Source organism: Oncorhynchus keta, chromosome 8 (genome assembly GCF_023373465.1).
Source record: "Oncorhynchus keta strain PuntledgeMale-10-30-2019 chromosome 8, Oket_V2, whole genome shotgun sequence".
In the NCBI taxonomy this organism is placed as follows: domain Eukaryota; kingdom Metazoa; phylum Chordata; class Actinopteri; order Salmoniformes; family Salmonidae; genus Oncorhynchus; species Oncorhynchus keta.
The window spans coordinates 40,127,228-40,153,663 of NC_068428.1; the positions used below are offsets into that span (position 1 = coordinate 40,127,228).

A 26,436-nucleotide genomic window follows, 5' to 3' on the forward strand; every position below is an offset into this window, starting at 1 on the left:
CACTGCCCACTTGAATATGTCCCTCCCATTTTCCCAGTAATTTCTGTGGATGCTTTTGCAGTCAATCTTCAATTTACTGCAATAGATATGGTCCTTCGAGCCAGATTCAATGCTCTGCCACAGTTATAAGATATCTCTCGAGCTAGGCCCATATATACACTTAAAGGTGGAGGGCGTCTTTAGCATTTTCATTGGTTGAATGTCTTCTTCCTTGTGTCCCCAGCCTGTCATATTGTGGAGAGGCAGAGCATTGAGACGGTCCGGTTCTTCCGCGTAGAGCAGACGTATGCAGTGAAGACAGGGAAGTGGTACTTTGAGTTTGAGGCCCTGACCGGAGGGGACATGAGGGTTGGTTGGGCGAGACCAGGCTGTAGATCAGACTTTGACCTGGGCATGGACGACCAGGCCTACATCTTTGATGGATACAAGGTAAACAGACAACACCTAGTATCTTTAAATAATATATCTTATCTGTTTTTATCTTATCTGTTTTTATGTTATGTTAACTTATCTTTTTATACTGTTTGAAGTTTATCATAATCTACAGTGCCTTCAGAAAGTATTCAAACCCGTTGACCTTTTCACATTTGTAGTGTTACAGCTTGAATTTAAAATGGATTCAATTGCGATGTTGTCTCACTGGCCTACACACAATACCCCATAATGTCAAAGTGACATTTTTACAAATGAATACAAAATGAAAAGCTGAAATGTCTTGAGTCAATAAGTATTCCACTCCTTTGTTATGGCAAGCCTAAATAAGTTCAGTGAGTGAAAATGTGCTTAACAAGTCACATAATACGTTGCATGGACTCACTCTGTGGGCAATAATAGTGTTCAAACATAGTGCTACTACTAGCTCTTATGACTCCACTGACTGTCATCACATAAACACAGCTTGTTTTATAAAGAGGTGTGTGAGACCGGGTCATGAACTCCTACAATAACAAGTTTGTGCTTCTACACCTGCATTGCTTGCTGTTTGGGGTTTTAGACTGGGTTTCTGTAAAGCACTTTGAGATATCAGCTGATGTACGAAGGGCTATATAAATACATTTGATTTGATTTGAATAATATTAACATTATGTTTTAATGACTACCTAATCTTTGTACCCCACACATACAATTTTCTGTAAGGTCCCTCAGTCAAGCAGCGAATTTCAAACACAGATTCAACCACAAAGACCTGGGAGTTTTTCCAAAGCCTCGCAAAGGGCACCTATTGGTAGATGGGTAGAAATAAAATTTAAAAAGCAAACATTGAATATCCCTTTGAGAATGGTGAAGTTATTAATTACACTTTGGAATGTGTATCAATACACCCATCCACTACAAAGAATTAGGCATTCTTCTTAACTCAGTTGCCGGAGAGGAAAGAAACTACTCAGGGATTTCACCAGTTTAATGGCTGTGATAGGAGAAAACTGAGGCTAGATCAACAACATTGTAGATAACCCCAAAGCGAGGCTAAATTACAGAGTGAAAAGAAGGAAGCCTGTAGAGAATAAAATATTCCCTGAGCGGTTTCCTTTCTCTCCGGCAACTGAGTTAGGAAGGACGTCTGTAACTTTGTTGTGGCTGAGTGTTTACGTTTATCATCATGTACGTATAGACCTGGCCGAACTGATTCTGCATTCAGCAATGTTATATTGTTGCCAAACAACAAATAAGCTAAATCCCCCAAAAATGATATGCCATTTATCAAAGCAAATTATCGTACAGTTGATCAACTTTACGTTTTAGTGGTGAATATTACATTAGGGTTAGTAACACGTGTTGTTGTTAGTAACACGTGTTGTTGTTAGTAACACGTGTTGTTGTTAGTAACACGTGTTGTTGTTAGTAATACGTGTTGTTGTTAGTAACACGTGTTGTTGTTAGTAATACGTGTTGTTGTTAGTAACACGTGTTGTTGTTAGTAACACGTGTTGTTGTTAGTAATACGTGTTGTTGTTAGTAACACGTGTTGTTGTTAGTAATACGTGTTGTTGTTAGTAATACGTGTTGTTGTTAGTAACACGCGTTGTTGTTAGTAATACGTGTTGTTGTTAGTAACACGTGTTGTTGTTAGTAACACGTGTTGTTGTTAGTAATACGTGTTGTTGTTAGTAATATGTGTTGTTGTTAGTAACACGTGTTGTTGTTAGTAACACGTGTTGTTGTTAGTAACACGTGTTGTTGTTAGTAATATGTGTTGTTGTTAGTAATATGTGTTGTTGTTAGTAATACGTGTTGTTGTTAGTAATATGTGTTGTTGTTAGTAATACGTGTTGTTGTTAGTAACACGTGTTGTTGTTAGTAATATGTGTTGTTGTTAGTAATATGTGTTGTTGTTAGTAATACGTGTTGTTGTTAGTAATATGTGTTGTTGTTAGTAATATGTGTTGTTGTTAGTAATACGTGTTGTTGTTAGTAATATGTGTTGTTGTTAGTAATATGTGTTGTTGTTAGTAATACGTGTTGTTGTTAGTAATATGTGTTGTTGTTAGTAATATGTGTTGTTGTTAGTAATATGTGTTGTTGTTAGTAATACGTGTTGTTGTTAGTAATATGTGTTGTTGTTAGTAATATGTGTTGTTGTTAGTAATACGTGTTGTTGTTAGTAATATGTGTTGTTGTTAGTAATATGTGTTGTTGTTAGTAATATGTGTTGTTGTTAGTAATATGTGTTGTTGTTAGTAATACGTGTTGTTGTTAGTAATACGTGTTGTTGTTAGTAACACGTTGTTGTTAGTAACACGTGTTGTTGTTAGTAACACGTGTTGTTGTTAGTAACACGTGTTGTTGTTAGTAATATGTGTTGTTGTTAGTAACACGTGTTGTTGTTAGTAACACGTGTTGTTGTTAGTAACACGTGTTGTTGTTAGTAATATGTGTTGTTGTTAGTAACACGTGTTGTTGTTAGTAACACGTGTTGTTAGTAACACGTGTTGTTGTTAGTAACACGTGTTGTTGTTAGTAACACGTGTTGTTGTTAGTAACACGTGTTGTTGTTAGTAACACGTGTTGTTGTTAGTAATATGTGTTGTTGTTAGTAACACGTGTTGTTGTTAGTAACACGTGTTGTTGTTAGTAACACGTGTTGTTGTTAGTAACACGTGTTGTTGTTAGTAATATGTGTTGTTGTTAGTAACACGTGTTGTTGTTAGTAATATGTGTTGTTGTTAGTAACACGTGTTGTTGTTAGTAACACGTGTTGTTGTTAGTAACACGTGTTGTTGTTTGTTCCCCCAGGGCCGTCGAATGCACATGGGTGCGCGTTTCTTCGGCCAGTCATGGAACAAGGGAGACGTGGTGGGCTGCATGATCAACATGGAGGACAAGTCTATGGTCTTCACCCTCAATGGAGAGCTACTCATCACTAACAAGGGATCTGAGCTCTGCTTCGTTGACTTCGAGACAGATGATGGTGAGTTTATCTTTAGAAGGGATCTGAGCTCTGCTTAGTTGACTTCCAGACAGATGATGGTGAGTTTCTTTACAAGGGATCCGAGCTCTGCTTCGTTGACTTCGAGACAGATGATGGTGAGTTTATCTTTAGAAGGGATCTGAGCTCTGCTTAGTTGACTTCCAGACAGATGATGGTGAGTTTCTTTACAAGGGATCAGAGCTCTGCTTCGTTGACTTCGAGACAGATGATGGTGAGTTTATCTTTAGAAGGGATCTGAGCTCTGCTTAGTTGACTTCCAGACAGATGATGGTGAGTTTCTTTACAAGGGATCCGAGCTCTGCTTCGTTGACTTTGAGACAGATGATGGTGAGTTTATCTTTAGAAGGGATCTGAGCTCTGCTTAGTTGACTTCCAGACAGATGTTGGTGAGTTTATCTTTACAATGGATCAGAGCTCTGCTTAGTTGACTTCCAGACAGACGATGGTAAGTTTATATTTTTCATTCCTTAGTCTTAACTTGGAAGATTGTATAGTCTCATTTTTCCTCTAGGAAAATTGGCGATTGAGGTTCATCCTTCCTAAACTAACTTCATGTATTCATCAATATAAAATAAACTGTTTTATTGTCCGTTTTCACATAAATTGGCTTTGCATTGTGAAATGTGTTTATTTATCCATGTATTCAAAATGTGCTTTACCAGAAAGGTACTCTCGAGTTTTGAATCTCTTTTCTTAGAAAACGGCGATGCAGAGCATGTGAAACATAAATCCGCAAAGCAATGGGGAAATCAGTAATTTCTGGTGTTGCTGTTGGAGGAAATGTAAATGTACTTAATGTAAATCATATCGATTGCTGTGTTCCAAATGAAGTTCCTTCTCCGATATTCTAGAATCTAGGGAATGTGGTGTAACTGAATGCTTTCCAAATAATGGGTCTTTTTGCGAAGTTAATTGCTTTTGGGTTGAGGCATCAGATTAGTTCCTTTCCAGAAACATATGTTAACCTCTAACCTCTGACATCTATGATTTCCAGGCTTCATCCCAGTGTGTTGTCTGGCCCAGTCCCAGATAAACTCTAACCTATGACCTCTAATTCCTCCAGGCTTCATCCCAGTGTGTTGTCTGGCCCAGTCCCAGATAAACCTCTAACCTATGACCTCTAATTCCTCCAGGCTTCATCCCAGTGTGTTGTCTGGCCCAGTCTGAGATTGGCCGTATGAACCTGGGGAAGGACGCCAGCAGCTTTAAGTATTACACCACGTGTGGCCTGCAGGAGGGCTTCGAACCCTTCGCTGTCAACATGAACAGAGAAGTCACCATGTGGTTCAGCAAACGCCTGCCTACCTTCGTCAACATCCCCAAGGACCACAACCACATCGAGGTACCGTTTTAATATTTAGTGGCCTGATTACCCAGGGGCCTGATGTTGAATAATCTCCACTAAAGCCTGACATCTTGAAGCAAATCAGTTTGGCTAGTGACAAACATAAAGTTCCCTACCTGGTTCTGAGTGCTAATCATTCTCTTCTCCATATGAATGTGACTGCTTCTCCCCTCTGAATGTGATTGTGACTGCTTCTCCCCTCTGAATGTGATTGTGACTGATCTTCCCCTCTGAATGTGACAGATCTTCCCTCTGAATGTGATTGTGACTGATCTTCCCCTCTGAATGTGATTGTGACTGATCTTCCTCTCTGAATGTGACTGATCTTCCTCTCTGAATGTGACAGATCTTCCTCTCTGAATGTGACTGATCTTCCTCTCTGATTGTGACTGATCTTCCTCTCTGATTGTGACTGATCTTCCTCTCTGAATGTGACTGATCTTCCTCTCTGAATGTGACTGATCTTCCTCTCTGAATGTGACTGATCTTCCTCTCTGAATGTGACTGATCTTCCTCTCTGAATGTGACTGATCTTCCTCTCTGAATGTGACTGATCTTCCTCTCTGAATGTGACTGATCTTCCTCTCTGAATGTGACTGATCTTCCTCTCTGAATGTGACTGATCTTCCTCTCTGAATGTGACTGATCTTCCTCTCTGAATGTGACTGATCTTCCTCTCTGAATGTGATTGTGACTGCTCTTCCTCTCTGAATGTGACTTTTCTTCCTCTCTGAATGTGACTGATCTTCCTCTCTGAATGTGACTGTGACTGATCTTCCTCTCTGAATGTGACTGATCTTCCTCTCTGAATGTGACTGATCTTCCTCTCTGAATGTGACTGATCTTCCTCTCTGAATGTGACTGATCTTCCTCTCTGAATGTGACTGATCTTCCTCTCTGAATGTGACTGATCTTCCTCTCTGAATGTGACTGATCTTCCTCTCTGAATGTGATTATGATCTTCCTCTCTGAATGTGACTGACTTCCTCTCTGAATGATTTACTGATCTTCCTCTCTGAATGTGATTGTGACTGCTCTTCCTCTCTGAATGTGACTGACTCTTCCTCTCTGAATGTGATTGTGACTGCTCCTCCTCTCTGAATGTGATTGTGACTGCTCCTCCTCTCTGAATGTGATTGTGACTCTTCCTCTCTGAATGTGATTGTGACTGATCTTCCTCTCTGAATGTGACTGCTCTTCCTCTCTGAATGTGACTGATCTTCCTCTCTGAATGTTACTGATCTTCCTCTCTGAATGTGATTGTGACTGCTCCTCCTCTCTGAATGTGATTGTGACTGCTCCTCCTCTCTGAATGTGATTGTGACTGCTCCTCCTCTCTGAATGTGAATGTGACTGCTCCTCCTCTCTGAATGTGATTATGACTGCTCCTCCTCTCTGAATGTGAATGTGACTGCTCCTCCTCTCTGAATGTGATTGTGACTGCTCCTCCTCTCTGAATGTGATTATGACTGCTCTTCCTCTCTGAATGTGAATGTGACTGCTCTTCCTCTCTGAATGTGATTGTGACTGCTCCTCCTCTCTGAATGTGATTGTGACTGCTCCTCCTCTATGAATGTGATTGTGACTGCTCCTCCTCTCTGAATGTGATTGTGACTGCTCCTCCTCTCTGAATGTGATTGTGACTGCTCCTCCTCTCTGAATGTGATTGTGACTGCTCCTCCTCTCTGAATGTGATTGTGACTGCTCCTCCTCTCTGAATGTGATTGTGACTGCTCCTCCTCTCTTATTGTGACTGCTCCTCCTCTCTGAATGTGATTGTGACTGCTCCTCCTCTCTGAATGTGACTGCTCCTCCTCTCTGAATGTGATTGTGACTGCTCCTCCTGACTGAATGTGATTTTGTTGTCCCCAGGTGACGAGGATAGATGGGACAGTGGACAACCCTCCGTGCCTGAAGGTGACCCACAAGACGTTTGGGACCCAGCAGAGCAACAGTGACATGCTGTACTGCAGACTGAGCATGCCTGTAGAGCTCCACGCTCCTCATGTCAATCCTGCCGAGTCTCAGAAACTCAGGTCAGAAACAATGTAGAAACACACATATTGCTTTCAACCAAGGCTTTAGAGATTCCATATTTCCAATTTGGAAGGGCATAGATATCAATCTATCAGCCAATATAATAATATTTTACACACTCACTTATTGTGAACTGGGACCTGATAACATATGGTTGATTTTACCTGGTGCTTTTCCTTTTGCAGTCAGCCTCCAAAGGAAGATGATTATGGCAGCATTACAACGTATTATCACTCAGTGAGGGTGTTTGCTGGCCAGGACCCAGCATCGGTGTGGGTTGGCTGGGTAACCCCCGACTACCATTATCATAGCAAACAATTCAGCCTTAACAAGACACGCACGGTTACCGTAACCCTGGGAGACGAGAGAGGACGCGTCCACGAGAGGCAAGTTCTAGCTTTTTAACTGGAGAGTTGACACCATCCACTCACGCACTCACTCACCCACTCACCCACTCACTCACCCACTCACTCACTCACTCACTCACTCACTCACTCACTCACTCACTCACTCACTCACTCACTCACTCAGTCCCTCCCTCCCTGTTTTAACTCTCTCCCACCCTGTCTGTCCATTCCAGTGTTCGAAGGAGTAACTGCTACATGGTGTGTGCTGGAGATGTTGTCGGCTCCTCCCACTCCTCATCCCGGTCTAACATCGACCTGGAGATTGGCTGTCTCGTTGACCTGGCAACAGGCTTTCTCTCCTTCACAGCCAATGGCAAGGAGCTGGCGACCACCTATGAGGTAGGCCTAATACATTCAACATCCAGTTAAAATTATATTACAGTAGGTAGACCTACTGCATTCACCATATAGATTACAGTACAGTAGTTCGACCTACTGCATTCACCATATAGATGACAGTAGGTAGACCTACTGCATTCCTCATATAGATTACAGTAGAGTAGGTAGACCTACTGCATTCCTCATATAGATTACAGTAGAGTAGGTAGACCTACTGCATTCACCCTATAGATTGCAGTACAGTAGGTAGACCTACTGCTTTCACCATATAGATTATAGTACAGTAGTTAGACCTACTGCATTCACCATATAGATTACGGTAGAGTAGGTAGACCTACTGCATTCACCATATAGATTACGGTATAGTAGGTACACCTACTGCATTCACCATATAGATTACAGTACAGTAGGTAGACCTACTGCATTCACCATATATATTACAGTAGAGTAGGTATACCTACTGCATTCACCATATAGATTACAGTACAGTAGGTAGACCTACTGCATTCACCATATAGATTGCAGTACAGTAGGTAGACCTACTGCATTCACCATATAGATTATAGTACAGTAGGTAGACCTACTGCATTCACCATATAGATTACAGTAGAGTAGGTAGACCTACTGCATTCACCATATAGATTACGGTATAGTAGGTACACCTACTGCATTCACCATATAGATTACAGTAAAGTAGGTAGACCTACTGCATTCACCATATATATTACAGTAGAGTAGGTATACCTACTGCATTCACCATATATATTACAGTACAGTAGGTAGACCTACTGTATTATCCATATATATTACAGTACAGTAAGTAATGGTACTGCATTCACCATATAGATTACAGTACAGTAAGTAATGGTACTGCATTCACCATATAGATTACAGTAGAGTAGGCAGACCTACTGCATTCACCATATAGATTACAGTACAGTAAGTAATGGTACTGCATTCACCATATAGATTACAGTAGAGTAGGTAGGCCTACTGCATTCACCATATAGATTACAGTACAGTAAGTAATGCTACTGCATTCACCATATAGATTACAGTAGAGTAGGTAGACCCACTACATTCACCATATAGATTACAGTACAGTAAGTAATGCTACTGCATTCACCATATAGATTACAGTAGAGTAGGTAGGTCTACTGCATTCACCATACACATTACACAGTAGGCATATGCAACTCCGATTCTCAGTTTTTTTTCTGGAATCCCTTGTAGTCAAGACTCAACGGTTAGGTTCTCACATTGGATTCACTTTAGCTGATAACCCAATTGTGTGGAGTACAAAGTACAGTCCCAGCCCAGGGACCTCCTCTTCTTCCTCAGACTGTGAAGTGAATTGGCTATTAAAGGATAGAATAATTGTCCCTCTCTAAGGAAATAAAGTAGGCTTTTACTCTGATGAGAAGCTTTAATCTTCACTCACTACATCACAGGTCCAGCCACCAGACTATCTTTCCTTTCTTTCTCTCTCTCTCTCTCTCTCTCTCTCTCTCTCTCTCTCTCTCTCTCTCTCTCTCTCTCTCTCTCTCTCTCTCTCTCTCTCTCTCTCTCTCTCTCTCTCTCTCTCTCTCTCTCTCTCTCTCTCTCTCTCTCTCTCTCTATTCAAGTGGATTTATTGGCATTGAAGGTGTTGCCAGAGCAAATGTAACAGTGCTCGTCTGTCCCTCTTCTTGCCCTAACCGAGGCTTGAACCACCCTCTGAACACATCGACAACAGTCACCCTTAGAAGCATTGTTTTTATTGCACCACAAAAGCCGTGGCACATTCAGAGAAATGGAAACAACTACTTCAAGGTCTGAGAGAGGGTGACGTCACCAGTTGAAATGCCACTAGCGCGCACCACTAACTCGCCAGCCATTTCACATAGTTTACGCAAACATATAGACACATCAAATCAATGATGACGCAGATAGATAATAAAATGATAATGAGTAATAACTATTAACAGGACAATACAGTCGTGGTCAAAAGTTTGGAGACAACATATTCTGCAGCTAATTTGGCACAAAGGGGTTTTTCCCAATAAATATTATATTTTTTTATTTTATTTTTTCGTTTCAAAATCTTTATTTCTTTTCAATTTTGGGGGGGCAATTGCCTCTTTCTTTCTATCTCTCTCTAACTATCTATCTCTCCATATATACTGTGTATATATATCTCTATCTCTATCTCACTTTTTCTGTCTGTTGTCTGATTGCTGCCTGGCATTGATACACTGTCTGATTCATGGCCTGGCCCCCTGTCCAAGTCTCTATCTGTGTCCCTAATGGCCCCTTATTCCCAATATAGTAAACTACTTTTGACCAGGCTCTGGTATTGGGAAGAGGGTGGCATTTGGGACACAGTAAGTCTCTGCTGATGGCTGGCATTGATACACTGTGTGATGGTCAGATAAGCATCAGAGGGGCAGTTTAAAAAACCAAACTAATCAGTCGGTTGTCTGAATGCAAACCCCCCCAACAAATTTATTTTACCTCCCCCAACGCAGACCACCAGAGGAAGATGAGTTGTGACGGCTGTGTAATTATCTGCAGGGTATCTAGAAACATCTCTTAAAATACAAAAGTGTGTCCCAAATGAGCCCTGTGGGCCCTGGTCGAAAGAAGTGCACTATACAGGGAATAGGGGTCCAATTGGGACAGACCCAGACACATGTTTACCATATAGATGAAATCATACTTAGAATGCTGTGTGTTCCACCTTGACAATTTAGAGGGTTCTAGAACTCACAGGTGAAAATAACACTAGCATCAATCCCCTGAAGTGTTGTTGAGTATGTGTTCTGGATGGTGAACAGATGGTTAGCATGGTCCTGAAGTCATATCAAGTGTATCTAGTGCAACTCAATGTAGTAACCATACCTTTTAGAGTTGCTGATGTGTGATTGACTCTAAGCAGGTGGTTGACTTGTTGTCCTTTAGTCCTGTATGTCTAGGGGTAGTTGACTTGTTGTCCTTTAGTCCTGTATGTCTAGGGGTGGTTGACTTGTTGTCCTTTAGTCCTGTATGTCTAGGGGTAGTTGACTTGTTGTCCTTTAGTCCTGTATGTCTAGGGGTGGTTGACTTGTTGTCCTTTAGTCCTGTATGTCTAGGGGTGGTTGACTTGTTGTCCTTTAGTCCTGTATGTCTAGGGGTGGTTGACTTGTTGTCCTTTAGTCCTGTATGTCTAGGGGGTTGACTTGTTGTCCTTTAGTTTATGTCTAGGGGTGGTTGACTTGTTGTCCTTTAGTCCTGTATGTCTGTCTAGGGGTGGTTGACTTGTTGTCCTTTAGTCCTGTATGTCTAGGGGTGGTTGACTTGTTGTCCTTTAGTCCTGTATGTCTAGGGGTGGTTGACTTGTTGTCCTTTAGTCCTGTATGTCTGTTGACTTGTTGTCCTTTAGTCCTGTATGTCTAGGGGTGGTTGACTTGTTGTCCTTTAGTCCTGTATGTCTAGGGGTGGTTGACTTGTTGTCCTTTAGTCCTGTATGTCTAGGGGTGGTTGACTTGTTGTCCTTTAGTCCTGTATGTCTAGGGGTGGTTGACTTGTTGTCCTTTAGTCCTGTATGTCTAGGGGTGGTTGACTTGTTGTCCTTTAGTCCTTATGTCTAGGGGTGGTTGACTTGTTGTCCTTTAGTCCTGTATGTCTAGGGGTGGTTGACTTGTTGTCCTTTAGTCCTGTATGTCTAGGGGTGGTTGACTTGTTGTCCTTTAGTCCTGTATGTCTAGGGGTGGTTGACTTGTTGTCCTTTAGTCCTGTATGTCTAGGGGTGGTTGACTTGTTGTCCTTTAGTCCTGTATGTCTATGGGGTGGTTGACTTGTTGTCCTTTAGTCCTGTATGTCTAGGGGTGGTTGACTTGTTGTCCTTTAGTCCTGTATGTCTAGGGGTGGTTGACTTGTTGTCCTTTAGTCCTGTATGTCTAGGTGGTTGACTTGTTGAGTCCTGTATGTCTAGGGGTGGTTGACTTGTTGTCCTTTAGTCCTGTATGTCTAGGGGTGGTTGACTTGTTGTCCTTTAGTCCTGTATGTCTAGGGGTGGTTGACTTGTTGTCCTTTAGTCCCTGTGACTTGTTGTCCTTTGTCTGTATAGGGGTGGTTGACTTGTTGTCCTTTAGTCCTGTATGTCTAGGGGTGGTTGACTTGTTGTCCTTTAGTCCTGTATGTCTAGGGGTGGTTGACTTGTTGTCCTTTAGTCCTGTATGTCTAGGGTGGTTGACTTGTTGTCCTTTAGTCCTGTATGTCTAGGGGTGGTTGACTTGTTGTCCTTTAGTCCTGTATGTCTAGGGTGGTTGACTTGTTGTCCTTTAGTCCTGTATGTCTAGGGGTTGACTTGTTGTCCTTTAGTCCTGTATGTCTAGGGGTGTTGACTTGTTGTCCTTTAGTCCTGTATGTCTAGGGGTGGTTGACTTGTTGTCCTTTAGTCCTGTATGTCTAGGGGTGGTTGACTTGTTGTCCTTTAGTCCTGTATGTCTAGGTGGTTGACTTGTTGTCCTTTAGTCCTGTATGTCTAGGGGTGGTTGACTTGTTGTCCTTTAGTCCTGTATGTCTAGGGGTAGTTGACTTGTTGTCCTTTAGTCCTGTATGTCTAGGGGTGGTTGACTTGTTGTCCTTTAGTCCTGTATGTCTAGGGGTGGTTGACTTGTTGTCCTTTAGTCCTGTATGTCTAGGGGTGTTGACTTGTTGACTTGTTGTCCTTTAGTCCTGTATGTCTAGGGGTGGTTGACTTGTTGTCCTTTAGTCCTGTATGTCTAGGGGGTTGACTTGTTGTCCTTTAGTCCTGTATGTCTTGTTGTCCTTTAGTCCTGTATGTCTAGGGGTGACTTGTTGTCCTTTAGTTGATGTCTAGGGGTGGTTGACTTGTTGTCCTTTAGTCCTGTATGTCTAGGGGTGGTTGACTTGTTGTCCTTTAGTCCTGTATGTCTAGGGGTGGTTGACTTGTTGTCCTTTAGTCCTGTATGTCTAGGGGTGGTTGACTTGTTGTCCTTTAGTCCTGTATGTCTAGGGGTGGTTGACTTGTTGTCCTTTAGTCCTGTATGTCTAGGGGTGGTTGACTTGTTGTCCTTTAGTCCTGTATGTCTAGGTTGACTTGTGTCCTTTAGTTGATGTCTAGGGGTGGTTGTTGTCCTTTAGTCCTGTATGTCTAGGGGTGGTTGACTTGTTGTCCTTTAGTCCTGTATGTCTAGGGGTGGTTGACTTGTTGTCCTTTAGTCCTGTATGTCTAGGGGTGGTTGACTTGTTGTCCTTTAGTCCTGTATGTCTAGGGGTGGTTGACTTGTTGTCCTTTAGTCCTGTATGTCTAGGGGTGGTTGACTTGTTGTCCTTTAGTCCTGTATGTCTAGGGGTGGTTGACTTGTTGTCCTTTAGTCCTGTATGTCTAGGGGTGGTTGACTTGTTGTCCTTTAGTCCTGTATGTCTAGGGGTGGTTGACTTGTTGTCCTTTAGTCCTGTATGTCTAGGGGTGGTTGACTTGTTGTCCTTTAGTCCTGTATGTCTAGGGGTGGTTGACTTGTTAGTCCTGTATGTCTTGACTTGTTGTCCTTTAGTCCTGTATGTCTAGGGGTGGTTGACTTGTTGTCCTTTAGTCCTGTATGTCTAGGGGTGGTTGACTTGTTGTCCTTTAGTCCTGTATGTCTAGGGGTGGTTGACTTGTCCTTTAGTCCTGTATGTCTAGGGGGGGTGTTGTCCTTTAGTCCTGACTTGTTGTCCTTTAGTCCTGTATGTCTAGGGGTGGTTGACTTGTTGTCCTTTAGTCCTGTATGTCTAGGGGTGGTTGACTTGTTGTCCTTTAGTCCTGTATGTCTATGGGTGGTTGACTTGTTGTCCTTTAGTCCTGTATGTCTAGGGGTGGTTGACTTGTTGTCCTTTAGTCCTGTATGTCTAGGGGTGGTTGACTTGTTGTCCTTTAGTCCTGTATGTCTTGACTTGTCCTTTAGTCCTGTATGTCTAGGGGTGGTTGACTTGTTGTCCTTTAGTCCTGTATGTCTAGGGGTGGTTGACTTGTTGTCCTTTAGTCCTGTATGTCTAGGGGTGGTGGTTGACTTGACTTTGTCCTTTAGTCCTGTATGTCTAGGGGTGGTTGACTTGTTGTCCTTTAGTCCTGTATGTCTAGGGGTGGTTGACTTGTTGTCCTTTAGTCCTGTATGTCTAGGGGTGGTTGACTTGTTGTCCTTTAGTCCCTAGGGGTGACTTGTTGTCTTTAGTCCTGTATGTCTAGGGGTGGTTGACTTGTTGTCCTTTAGTCCTGTATGTCTAGGGGTGGTTGACTTGTTGTCCTTTAGTCCTGTATGTCTAGGGGTGGTTGACTTGTTGTCCTTTAGTCCTGTATGTCTAGGGGTGGTTGACTTGTTGTCCTTTAGTCCTGTATGTCTAGGGGTGGTTGACTTGTTGTCCTTTAGTCCTGTATGTCTAGGGTGGTTGACTTGTTGTCCTTTAGTCCTGTATGTCTAGGGGTGGTTGACTTGTTGTCCTTTAGTCCTAGGGGTGGTTGACTTGTTGTCCTTTAGTCCTGTATGTCTAGGGGTGGTTGACTTGTTGTCCTTTAGTCCTGTATGTCTAGGGGTGGTTGACTTGTTGTCCTTTAGTCCTGTATGTCTAGGGGTGGTTGACTTGTTGTCCTTTAGTCCTGTATGTCTAGGGGTGGTTGACTTGTTGTCCTTTAGTCCTATGTCTAGGGGTGGTTGACTTGTTGTCCTTTAGTCCTGTATGTCTAGGGGTGGTTGACTTGTTGTCCTTTAGTCCTTTAGTCCTGTATGTCTAGGGGTGGTTGACTTGTTGTCCTTTAGTCCTGTATGTCTAGGGGTGGTTGACTTGTTGTCCTTTAGTCCTGTATGTCTAGGGGTGGTTGACTTGTTAGTCTGTATGTCTAGGGGTGGTTAGTGTCCTTTAGTCCTGTATGTCTAGGGTGGTTGACTTGTTGTCCTTTAGTCCTGTATGTCTAGGGGTGGTTGACTTGTTGTCCTTTAGTCCTGTATGTCTAGGGGTGGTTGACTTGTTGTCCTTTAGTCCTGTATGTCTAGGGGTGGTTGACTTGTTGTCCTTTAGTCCTGTATGTCTAGGGGTGGTTGACTTGTTGTCCTTTAGTCCTGTATGTCTAGGGGTGGTTGACTTGTTGTCCTTTAGTCCTGTATGTCTAGGGGTGGTTGACTTGTTGTCCTTTAGTCCTGTATGTCTAGGGGTGGTTGACTTGTTGTCCTTTAGTCCTGTATGTCTAGGGGTGGTTGACTTGTTGTCCTTTAGTCCTGTATGTCTAGGGGTGGTTGACTTGTTGTCCTTTAGTCCTGTATGTCTAGGGGTGGTTGACTTGTTGTCCTTTAGTCCTGTATGTCTAGGGGTGGTTGACTTGTTGTCCTTTAGTCCTGTATGTCTAGGGGTGGTTGACTTGTTGTCCTTTAGTCCTGTATGTCTTGGTTGACTTGTTGTCCTTTAGTCCTGTATGTCTAGGGGTGGTTGACTTGTTGTCCTTTAGTCCTGTATGTCTAGGGGTGGTTGTTGACTTGTTATCCTTTAGTCCTGTATGTCTAGGGGTGGTTGACTTGTTGTCCTTTAGTCCTGTATGTCTAGGGGTGGTTGACTTGTTGTCCTTTAGTCCTGTATGTCTAGGGGTGGTTGACTTGTTGTCCTTTAGTATGTCTGTATGTCTAGGGGTGGTTGACTTGTTGTCCTTTAGTCCTGTATGTCTAGGGGTGGTTGACTTGTTGTCCTTTAGTCCTGTATGTCTAGGGGTGGTTGACTCCTGTATGTCCTTGTTGTTTAGTCCTGTATGTCTAGGGGTGGTTGACTTGTTGTCCTTTAGTCCTGTATGTCTAGGGGTGGTTGACTTGTTGTCCTTTAGTCCTGTATGTCTAGGGGTGGTTGACTTGTTGTCCTTTAGTCCTGTATGTCTAGGGGTGGTTGACTTGTTGTCCTTTAGTCCTGTATGTCTAGGGGGTTGACTTGTTGTCCTTTAGTCCTGTATGTCTAGGGGTGGTTGACTTGTTGTCCTTTAGTCCTGTATGTCTAGGGGTGGTTGACTTGTTGTCCTTTAGTCCTGTATGTCTAGGGGTGGTTGACTTGTTGTCCTTTAGTCCTGTATGTCTAGGGGTGGTTGACTTGTTATCCTTTAGTCCTGTATGTCTAGGGGTGACTTGTTGTTGACTTGTTGTCCTTTAGTCCTGTATGTCTAGGGGTGGTTGACTTGTTGTCCTTTAGTCCTTATGTCTAGGGGTGGTTGACTTGTTGTCCTTTAGTCCTGTATGTCTAGGGGTGGTTGACTTGTTGTCCTTTAGTCCTGTATGTCTAGGGGTGGTTGACTTGTTGTCCTTTAGTCCTGTATGTCTAGGGGTGGTTGACTTGTTGTCCTTTAGTCCTGTATGTCTAGGGGTGGTTGACTTGTTGTCCTTTAGTCCTGTATGTCTAGGGGTGGTTGACTTGTTGTCCTTTAGTCCTGTATGTCTAGGGGTGGTTGACTTGTTGTCCTTTAGTCCTGTATGTCTGACTTGTTGTCCTTTAGTCCTGTATGTCTAGGGGGTTGACTTGTTGTCCTTTGTCCTGTATGTCTAGGGGTGGTTGACTTGTTGTCCTTTAGTCCTGTATGTCTAGGGGTAGTTGACTTGTCCTTTAGTCCTGTATGTCTAGGGGTGGTTGACTTGTTGTCCTTTAGTCCTGTATGTCTAGGGGTGGTTGACTTGTTGTCCTTTAGTCCTGTATGTCTAGGGGTGGTTGACTTGTTGTCCTTTAGTCCTGTATGTCTAGGGGTGGTTGACTTGTTGTCCTTTAGTCCTGTATGTCTAGGGGTGGTTGACTTGTTGTCCTTTAGTCCTGTATGTCTAGGGGTGGTTGACTTGTTGTCCTTTAGTCCTGTATGTCTAGTTGGGTTGACTTGTTGTCCTTTAGTCCTGTATGTCTAGGGGTGGTTGACTTGTTGTCCTTTAGTCCTGTATGTCTAGGGGTGGTTGACTTGTTGTCCTTTAGTCCTGTATGTCTAGGGGTGGTTGACTTGTTGTCCTTTAGTCCTGTATGTCTAGGGGTGGTTGACTTGTTGTCCTTTAGTCCTGTATGTCTAGGGGTGGTTGACTTGTTGTCCTTTAGTCCTGTATGTCTAGGGTGGTGACTTGTTGTCCTTTAGTCCTGTTGTCTAGGGGTGGTTGACTTGTTGTCCTTTAGTCCTGTATGTCTAGGGGTGGTTGACTTGTTGTCCTTTAGTCCTGTATGTCTAGGGGTGGTTGACTTGTTGTCCTTTAGTCCTGTATGTCTAGGGGTGGTTGACTTGTTGTCCTTTAGTCCTGTATGTCTAGGGGTGGTTGACTTGTTGTCCTTTAGTCCTGATGTCTAGGGGTGGTTGACTTGTTGTCCTTTAGTCCTGTATGTCTAGGGGTGGTTGACTTGTTGTCCTTTAGTCCTGTATGTCTAGGGGTGGTTGACTTGTTGTCCTTTAGTCCTGTATGTCTAGGGGTGGTTGACTTGTTGTCCTTTAGTCCTGTATGTCTAGGGGTGGTTGACTTGTTGTCCTTTAGTCCTGTATGTCTAGGGGTGGTTGACTTGTTGTCCTTTAGTCCTGTATGTCTAGGGGTGGTTGACTTGTTGTCCTTTAGTCCTGTATGTCTAGGGGTGGTTGACTTGTTGTCCTTTAGTCCTGTATGTCTAGGGGTGGTTGACTTGTTGTCCTTTAGTCCTGTATGTCTAGGGGTGGTTGACTTGTTGTCCTTTAGTCCTGTATGTCTAGGGGTGGTTGACTTGTTGTCTAGGGGTGGTTGACTTGTTGTTTAGTCCTGTATGTCTAGGGGTGGTTGACTTGTTGTCCTTTAGTCCTAGGGGTGTTGACTTGTCCTTTAGTCCTGTATGTCTAGGGGTGGTTGACTTGTTAGTCCTTTATGTCTAGGGGTGGTTGACTTGTTGTCCTTTAGTCCAGTGTATGTCTAGGGGTGGTTGACTTGTTGTCCTTTAGTCCTGTATGTCTAGGGGTAGTTGACTTGTTGTTGTCCTTTAGTCCTGTATGTCTAGGGGTGGTTGACTTGTTGTCCTTTAGTCCTGTATGTCTAGGGGTGGTTGACTTGTTGTCCTTTAGTCCTGTATGTCTAGGGGTGGTTGACTTGTTGTCCTTTAGTCCTGTATGTCTAGGGGTGGTTGACTTGTTGTTTAGTCCTGTATGTCTAGGGGTGGTTGACTTGTTGTCCTTTAGTCCTGTATGTCTAGGGGTGGTTGACTTGTTGTCCTTTAGTCCTGTATGTCTAGGGGTGGTTGACTTGTTGTCCTTTAGTCCTGTATGTCTAGGGGTGGTTGACTTGTTGTCCTTTAGTCCTGTATGTCTAGGGGTGGTTGACTTGTTGTCCTTTAGTCCTGTATGTCTAGGGGTGGTTGACTTGTTGTCCTTTAGTCCTGTATGTCTAGGGGTGGTTGACTTGTTGTCCTTTAGTCCTGTATGTCTAGGGGTGGTTGACTTGTTGTCCTTTAGTCCTGTATGTCTAGGGGTGGTTGACTTGTTGTCCTTTAGTCCTGTATGTCTAGGGGTGGTTGACTTGTTATCCTTTAGTCCTGTATGTCTAGGGGTGGTTGACTTGTTGTCCTTTAGTCCTGTATGTCTAGGGGTGGTTGACTTGTTGTCCTTTAGTCCTGTATGTCTAGGGGTGGTTGACTTGTTGTCCTTTAGTCCTGTATGTCTAGGGGTGGTTGACTTGTTATCCTTTAGTCCTGTATGTCTAGGGGTGGTTGACTTGTTGTCCTTTAGTCCTGTATGTCTAGGGGTGGTTGACTTGTTGTCCTTTAGTCCTGTATGTCTAGGGGTGGTTGACTTGTTGTCCTTTAGTCCTGTATGTCTAGGGGTGGTTGACTTGTTGTCCTTTAGTCCTGTATGTCTAGGGGTGGTTGACTTGTTGTCCTTTAGTCCTGTATGTCTAGGGGTGGTTGACTTGTTGTCCTTTAGTCCTGTATGTCTAGGGGTGGTTGACTTGTTGTCCTTTAGTCCTGTATGTCTAGGGGTGGTTGACTTGTTGTCCTTTAGTCCTGTATGTCTAGGGGTGGTTGACTTGTTGTCCTTTAGTCCTGTATGTCTAGGGGTGGTTGACTTGTTGTCCTTTAGTCCTGTATGTCTAGGGGTGGTTGACTTGTTGTCCTTTAGTCCTGTATGTCTAGGGGTGGTTGACTTGTTGTCCTTTAGTCCTGTATGTCTAGGGGTGGTTGACTTGTTATCCTTTAGTCCTGTATGTTAGGGGTGGTTGACTTGTTGTCCTTTAGTCCTGTATGTCTAGGGGTGGTTGACTTGTTGTCCTTTAGTCCTGTATGTCTAGGGGTGGTTGACTTGTTGTCCTTTAGTCCTGTATGTCTAGGGGGTGACTTGTTGTCCTTTAGTCCTTGTTCCTTTAGTCCTGTATGTCTAGGGGTTGACTTGTTGTCCTTTAGTCCTGTATGTCTAGGGGTGGTTGACTTGTTGTCCTTTAGTCCTGTATGTCTAGGGGTGGTTGACTTGTTGTCCTTTAGTCCTGTATGTCTAGGGGTGGTTGACTTGTTGTCCTTTAGTCCTGTATGTCTAGGGGTGGTTGACTTGTTGGTAGTCCTGTATGTCTAGGGGTGGTTGACTTGTTGTCCTTTAGTCCTGTATGTCTGTTGTCCTTTAGGGTGGTTGACTTGTTGTCCTTTAGTCCTTATGTCTAGGGGTGGTTGACTTGTTGTCCTTTAGTCCTGTATGTCTAGGGGTGGTTGACTTGTTGTCCTTTAGTCCTGTATGTCTAGGGGTGGTTGACTTGTTGTCCTTTAGTCCTGTATGTCCTAGGGGTGGTTGACTTGTTGTCCTTTAGTCCTGTATGTCTAGGGGTGGTTGACTTGTTGTCCTTTAGTCCTGTATGTCTAGGGGTGGTTGGGGTTAGTCCTGACTAGGTGGTTGACTTGTTGTCCTTTAGTCCTGTATGTCTAGGGGTGGTTGACTTGTTGTCCTTTAGTCCTGTATGTCTAGGGGTGGTTGACTTGTTGTCCTTTAGTCCTGTATGTCTAGGGGTGGTTGACTTGTTGTCCTTTAGTCCTGTATGTCTAGGGGTGGTTGACTTGTTGTCCTTTAGTATGTCTAGGGGTGGTTGACTTGTTGTCCTTTAGTCCTGTATGTCTAGGGGTGGTTGACTTGTTGTCCTTTAGTCCTGTATGTCTAGGGGTGGTTGTTGTCCTGTATCTAGGGGTGGTTGACTTGTTTTAGTCCTGTATGTCTAGGGGTAGTTGACTTGTTGTCCTTTAGTCCTGTATGTCTAGGGGTGGTTGACTTGTTGTCCTTTAGTCCTGTATGTCTAGGGGTGGTTGACTTGTTGTCCTTTAGTCCTGTATGTCTAGGGGTGGTTGACTTGTTGTCCTTTAGTCCTGTATGTCTAGGGGTGGTTGACTTGTTGTCCTTTAGTCCTGTATGTCTAGGGGTGGTTGACTTGTTGTCCTTTAGTCCTGTATGTCTAGGGGTGGTTGACTTGTTGTCCTTTAGTCCTGTATGTCTAGGGGTGGTTGACTTGTTGTCCTTTAGTCCTGTATGTGGTTGACTAGGGGTGGTTGACTTGTTGTCCTTTAGTCCTGTATGTCTAGGGGTGGTTGACTTGTTGTCCTTTAGTCCTGTATGTCTAGGGGTGGTTGACTTGTTGTCCTTTAGTCCTGTATGTCTAGGGGTGGTTGACTTGTTGTCCTTTAGTCCTGTATGTCTACTTGTTGGGGTGGTGACTTGTTGTCCTTTAGTCCTGTATGTCTAGGGGTGACTTGTTGTCCTTTAGTCCTGTATGTCTAGGGGTGGTTGACTTGTTGTCCTTTAGTCCTGTATGTCTAGGGGTGGTTGACTTGTTGTCCTTTAGTCCTGTATGTCTAGGGGTGGTTGACTTGTTGTCCTTTAGTCCTGTATGTCTAGGGGTGGTTGACTTGTTGTCCTTTAGTCCTGTATGTCTAGGGGTGGTTGACTTGTTGTCCTTTAGTCCTGTATGTCTAGGGGTGGTTGACTTGTTGTCCTTTAGTCCTGTATGTCTAGGGACTTGTGGTTGACTAGGGGTGGTTGACTTGTTGTCCTTTAGTCCTGTATGTCTAGGGGTGGTGACTTGTTGTCCTTTAGTCCCTGTATGTCTAGGGGTGGTTGACTTGTTGTCCTTTAGTCCTGTATGTCTAGGGGTGGTTGACTTGTTGTCCTTTAGTCCTGTATGTCTAGGGGTGGTTGACTTGTTGTCCTTTAGTCCTGTATGTCTAGGGGTGGTTGACTTGTTGTCCTTTAGTCCTGTATGTCTAGGGGTGGTTGACTTGTTGTCCTTTAGTCCTGTATGTCTAGGGGTAGTTGACTTGTTGTCCTTTAGTCCTGTATGTCTAGGGGTGGTTGACTTGTTGTCCTTTAGTCCTGTATGTCTAGGGGTGGTTGACTTGTTGTCCTTTAGTCCTGTATGTCTAGGGGTGGTTGACTTGTTGTCCTTTAGTCCTGTATGTCTAGGGGTGGTTGACTTGTTGTCCTTTAGTCCTGTATGTCTAGGGGTGGTTGACTTGTTGTCCTTTAGTCCTGTATGTCTAGGGGTGGTTGATGTCTTGTTGTCCTTTAGTCCTGTATGTCTAGGGGTGGTTGACTTGTTGTCCTTTAGTCCTGTATGTCTAGGGGTGGTTGACTTGTTGTCCTTTAGTCCTGTATGTCTAGGTTGACTTGTTGTCCTTTAGTCCTGTATGTCTAGGGGTGGTTGACTTGTTGTCCTTTAGTCCTGTATGTCTAGGGGTGGTTGACTTGTTGTCCTTTAGTCCTGTATGTCTAGGGGTGGTTGACTTGTTGTCCTTTAGTCCTGTATGTCTAGGGGTGGTTGACTTGTTGTCCTTTAGTCCTGATGTCTAGGGGTGGTTGACTTGTTGTCCTTTAGTCCTGTATGTCTAGGGGTGGTTGGTGTCCTTTAGTCCTGTATGTCTAGGGGTGGTTGACTTGTTGTCCTTTAGTCCTGTATGTCTAGGGGTGGTTGACTTGTTGTCCTTTAGTCCTGTATGTCTAGGGGTGTTGACTTGTTGTCCTTTAGTCCTGTATGTCTAGGGGTGGTTGACTTGTTGTCCTTTAGTCCTGTATGTCTAGGGGTGGTTGACTTGTTGTCCTTTAGTCCTGTATGTCTAGGGGTGGTTGACTTGTTGTCCTTTAGTCCTGTATGTCTAGGGGTAGTTGACTTGTTGTCCTTTAGTCCTGTATGTCTAGGGGTGGTTGACTTGTTGTCCTTTAGTCCTGTATGTCTAGGGGTGGTTGACTTGTTGTCCTTTAGTCCTGTATGTCTAGGGGTGGTTGACTTGTTGTCCTTTAGTCCTGTATGTCTAGGGTGGTTGACTTGTTGTCCTTTAGTCCTGTATGTCTAGGGGTGTTGATGTCCTTTAGTATGTCTAGGGGTGGTTGACTTGTTGTCCTTTAGTCCTGTATGTCTAGGGGTGGTTGACTTGTTGTCCTTTAGTCCTGTATGTCTAGGGGTGGTTGACTTGTTGTCCTTTAGTCCTGTATGTCCTAGGGGTGGTTGATGTCTTTAGTCCTGTATGGGTGGTTGACTTGTTGTCCTTTAGTCCTGTATGTCTAGGGGTGGTTGACTTGTTGTCCTTTAGTCCTGTATGTCTAGGGGTGGTTGACTTGTTGTCCTTTAGTCCTGTATGTCTAGGGGTGGTTGACTTGTTGTCCTTTAGTCCTGTATGTCTAGGGGTGGTTGACTTGTTGTCCTTTAGTCCTGTATGTCTAGGGGTGGTTGGTTGTGTATGTCTAGGGGTGGTTGACTTGTTGTCCTTTAGTCCTGTATGTCTAGGGGTGGTTGACTTGTTGTCCTTTAGTCCTGTATGTCTAGGGGTGGTTGACTTGTTGTCCTTTAGTCCTGTATGTCTAGGGGTGGTTGACTTGTTGTCCTTTAGTCCTGTATGTCTAGGGGTGGTTGACTTGTTGTCCTTTAGTCCTGTATGTCTAGGGGTGGTTGACTTGTTGTCCTTTAGTCCTGTATGTCTAGGGGTGGTTGACTTGTTGTCCTTTAGTCCTGTATGTCTAGGGGTGGTTGACTTGTTGTCCTTTAGTCCTGTATGTCTGTACTTGTTGTCCTTTGTCCTATGTCTAGGGGTGGTTGACTTGTTGTCCTTTAGTCCTGTATGTCTAGGGGTGGTTGACTTGTTGTCCTTTAGTCCTGTATGTCTAGGGGTGTTATCCTTTAGTCCTGATGTCTTGTTGTCCTTTAGTCCTGTATGTCTAGGGGTGGTTGACTTGTTGTCCTTTAGTCCTGTATGTCTAGGGGTGGTTGACTTGTTGTCCTTTAGTCCTGTATGTCTAGGGGTGGTTGACTTGTTGTCCTTTAGTCCTGTATGTCTAGGGGTGGTTGACTTGTTGTCCTTTAGTCCTGTATGTCTAGGGGTGGTTGACTTGTTGTCCTTTAGTCCTGTATGTCTAGGGGTGGTTGACTTGTTGTCCTTTAGTCCTGTATGTCTAGGGGTCTTGACTTGTTGTCCTTTAGTCCTGTATGTCTAGGGGTGGTTGACTTGTTGTCCTTTAGTCCTGTATGTCTAGGGGTGGTTGACTTGTTGTCCTTTAGTCCTGTATGTCTAGGGGTGGTTGACTTGTTGTCCTTTAGTCCTGTATGTCTAGGGGTGGTTGACTTGTTATCCTTTAGTCCTGTATGTCTAGGGGTGGTTGACTTGTTGTCCTTTAGTCCTGTATGTCTAGGGGTGGTTGACTTGTTGTCCTTTAGTCCTGTATGTCTAGGGGTGGTTGACTTGTTGTCCTTTAGTCCTGTATGTCTAGGGGTGGTTGACTTGTTGTCCTTTAGTCCTGTTGTCCTTGTTGTTTAGTCCTGTATGTCTAGGGGTGGTTGACTTGTTGTCCTTTAGTCCTGTATGTCTAGGGGTGGTTGACTTGTTGTCCTTTAGTCCTGTATGTCTAGGGGTGGTTGACTTGTTGTCCTTTAGTCCTGTATGTCTAGGGGTGGTTGACTTGTTGTCCTTTAGTCCTGTATGTCTAGGGGTGGTTGACTTGTTGTCCTTTAGTCCTGTATGTCTAGGGGTGGTTGACTTGTTGTCCTTTAGTCCTGTATGTCTAGGGGTGGTTGACTTGTTGTTAGTCCTGTATGTCTAGGGGTTTGAGTCTTTAGTCCTGTATGTCTAGGGGTGGTTGACTTGTTGTCCTTTAGTCCTGTATGTCTAGGGGTGGTTGACTTGTTGTCCTTTAGTCCTGTATGTCTAGGGGTGGTTGACTTGTTGTCCTTTAGTCCTGTATGTCTAGGGGTGGTTGACTTGTTGTCCTTTAGTCCTGTATGTCTAGGGGTGGTTGACTTGTTGTCCTTTAGTCCTGTATGTCTAGGGTGGTTGACTTGTTGTCCTTTAGTCCTGTATGTCTAGGGGTGGTTGACTTGTTGTCCTTTAGTCCTGTATGTCTAGGGGTGGTTGACTTGTTGTCCTTTAGTCCTGTATGTCTAGGGGTGGTTGACTTGTTATCCTTTAGTCCTGTATGTCTAGGGGTGGTTGACTTGTTGTCCTTTAGTCCTGTATGTCTAGGGGTGGTTGACTTGTTGTCCTTTAGTCCTGTATGTCTAGGGGTGGTTGACTTGTTGTCCTTTAGTCCTGTATGTCTACTTGGGGTGGTTGACTTGTTGTCCTTTAGTCCTGTATGTCTAGGGGTGGTTGACTTGTTGTCCTTGTTGTATGTCCTTTAGTCCTTTAGTCCTGTATGTCTAGGGGTGGTTGACTTGTTGTCCTTTAGTCCTGTATGTCTAGGGTAGTTGACTTGTTGTCCTTTAGTCCTGTATGTCTAGGGGTGGTTGACTTGTTGTCCTTTAGTCCTGTATGTCTAGGTTGGTGTCCTTTAGTCCTGTATGTCTAGGGTGGTTGACTTGTTGTCCTTTAGTCCTGTATGTCTAGGGGTGGTTGACTTGTTGTCCTTTAGTCCTGTATGTCTAGGGGTGGTTGACTTGTTGTCCTTTAGTCCTGTATGTCTAGGGGTGGTTGACTTGTTGTCCTTTAGTCCCTAGGGGTGGTTGACTTGTTGTCCTTTAGTCCTGTATGTCTAGGGGTGGTTGACTTGTTGTCCTTTAGTCCTGTATGTCTAGGGGTGGTTGACTTGTTGTCCTTTAGTCCTGTATGTCTAGGGGTGGTTGACTTGTTGTCCTTTAGTCCTGTATGTCTAGGGGTGGTTGACTTGTTGACTTGTTGTCCTAGGGTTTAGTCCTTTGTATGTCTAGGGGTGGTTGACTTGTTGTCCTTTAGTCCTGTATGTCTAGGGGTGGTTGACTTGTTGTCCTTTAGTCCTGTATGTCTAGGGGTGGTTGACTTGTTGTCCTTTAGTCCTGTATGTCTAGGGGGGGTGTCCTTTAGTCCTGATGTCTTGTTGTCCTTTAGTCCTGTATGTCTAGGGGTGGTTGACTTGTTGTCCTTTAGTCCTGTATGTCTAGGGGTGGTTGACTTGTTGTCCTTTAGTCCTGTATGTCTAGGGGTGGTTGACTTGTTGTCCTTTAGTCCTGTATGTCTAGGGGTGTTGACTTGTTGTCCTTTGTCTATGTCTAGGGGTGGTTGACTTGTTGTCCTTTAGTCCTGTATGTCTATGGGGTGGTTGACTTGTTGTCCTTTAGTCCTGTATGTCTAGGGGTGGTTGACTTGTTGTCCTTTAGTCCTGTATGTCTAGGGGTGGTTGACTTGTTGTCCTTTAGTCCTAGTCCTGTATGTATGTCTAGGGGTGGTTGACTTGTTGTCCTTTAGTCCTGTATGTCTAGGGGTGGTTGACTTGTTGTCCTTTAGTCCTGTATGTCTAGGGGTGGTTGACTTGTTGTCCTTTAGTCCTGTATGTCTAGGGGTGGTTGACTTGTTGTCCTTTAGTCCTGTATGTCTAGGGGTGGTTGACTTGTTGTCCTTTAGTCCTGTATGTCTAGGGGTGAGTTGACTTGTTGTCCTTTAGTCCTGTATGTCTAGGGGTGGTTGACTTGTTGTCCTTTAGTCCTGTATGTCTAGGGGTGGTTGACTTGTTGTCCTTTAGTCCTGTATGTCTAGGGGTGGTTGACTTGTTGTCCTTTAGTCCTGTATGTCTAGGGGTGGTTGACTTGTTGTCCTTTAGTCCTGTATGTCTATGTGTCCTTTAGTCCTGTATGGGGTGGTTGACTTGTTGTCCTTTAGTCCTGTATGTCTAGGGGTGGTTGACTTGTTGTCCTTTAGTCCTGTATGTCTACTTGTTGTCCTTTAGGGTGGTTGACTTGTTGTCCTTTAGTCCTGTATGTCTAGGGGTGGTTGACTTGTTGTCCTTTAGTCCTGTATGTCTAGGGGTGGTTGACTTGTTGTCCTTTAGTCCTGTATGTCTAGGGGTGGTTGACTTGTTGTCCTTTAGTCCTGTATGTCTAGGGGTGGTTGACTTGTTGTCCTTTAGTCCTAGGGGTGGTTGACTTGTTGTCCTTTAGTCCTGTATGTCTAGGGGTGGTTGACTTGTTGTCCTTTAGTCCTGTATGTCTAGGGGGGGTGGTTGACTTGTTGTCCTTTAGTCCTGTATGTCTAGGGGTGGTTGACTTGTTGTCCTTTAGTCCTGTATGTCTAGGGGTGGTTGACTTGTTGTCCTTTAGTCCTGTATGTCTAGGGGTGGTTGACTTGTTGTCCTTTAGTCCTGTATGTCTGGTTGACTTGTTGGGGTGGTTGTTGACTTGTTGTCCTTTAGTCCTGTATGTCTAGGGGTGGTTGACTTGTTGTCCTTTAGTTTAGTCCTGTTGACTTGTTGTCCTTTATGTCTAGGGGTGGTTGACTTGTTGTCCTTTAGTCCTGTATGTCTAGGGGTGGTTGACTTGTTGTCCTTTAGTCCTGTATGTCTAGGGGTGGTTGACTTGTTGTCCTTTAGTCCTGTATGTCTAGGGGTGGTTGACTTGTTGTCCTTTAGTCCTGTATGTCTAGGGGTGGTTGACTTGTTGTCCTTTAGTCCTGTATGTCTAGGGGTGGTTGACTTGTTGTCCTTTAGT

General features: G+C 44.0%; 1 protein-coding gene across 1 annotated transcript in view; it reads left to right on the plus strand.

Moving 5' to 3' along the window:
• The window catches only part of LOC118387158 (ryanodine receptor 3-like), a 308,396-nt gene that overhangs the window by 147,262 nt on the left and 134,698 nt on the right, over positions 1-26,436 (plus strand). Inside the window, exons 27-32 of the mRNA XM_052523336.1 lie at positions 224-429; positions 3,235-3,409; positions 4,564-4,772; positions 6,648-6,811; positions 6,998-7,198; positions 7,393-7,558. Of these exons, the coding sequence (XP_052379296.1) occupies positions 224-429; positions 3,235-3,409; positions 4,564-4,772; positions 6,648-6,811; positions 6,998-7,198; positions 7,393-7,558 (1,121 nt within the window). The remainder of the gene's footprint in view (positions 1-223; positions 430-3,234; positions 3,410-4,563; positions 4,773-6,647; positions 6,812-6,997; positions 7,199-7,392; positions 7,559-26,436) is intronic.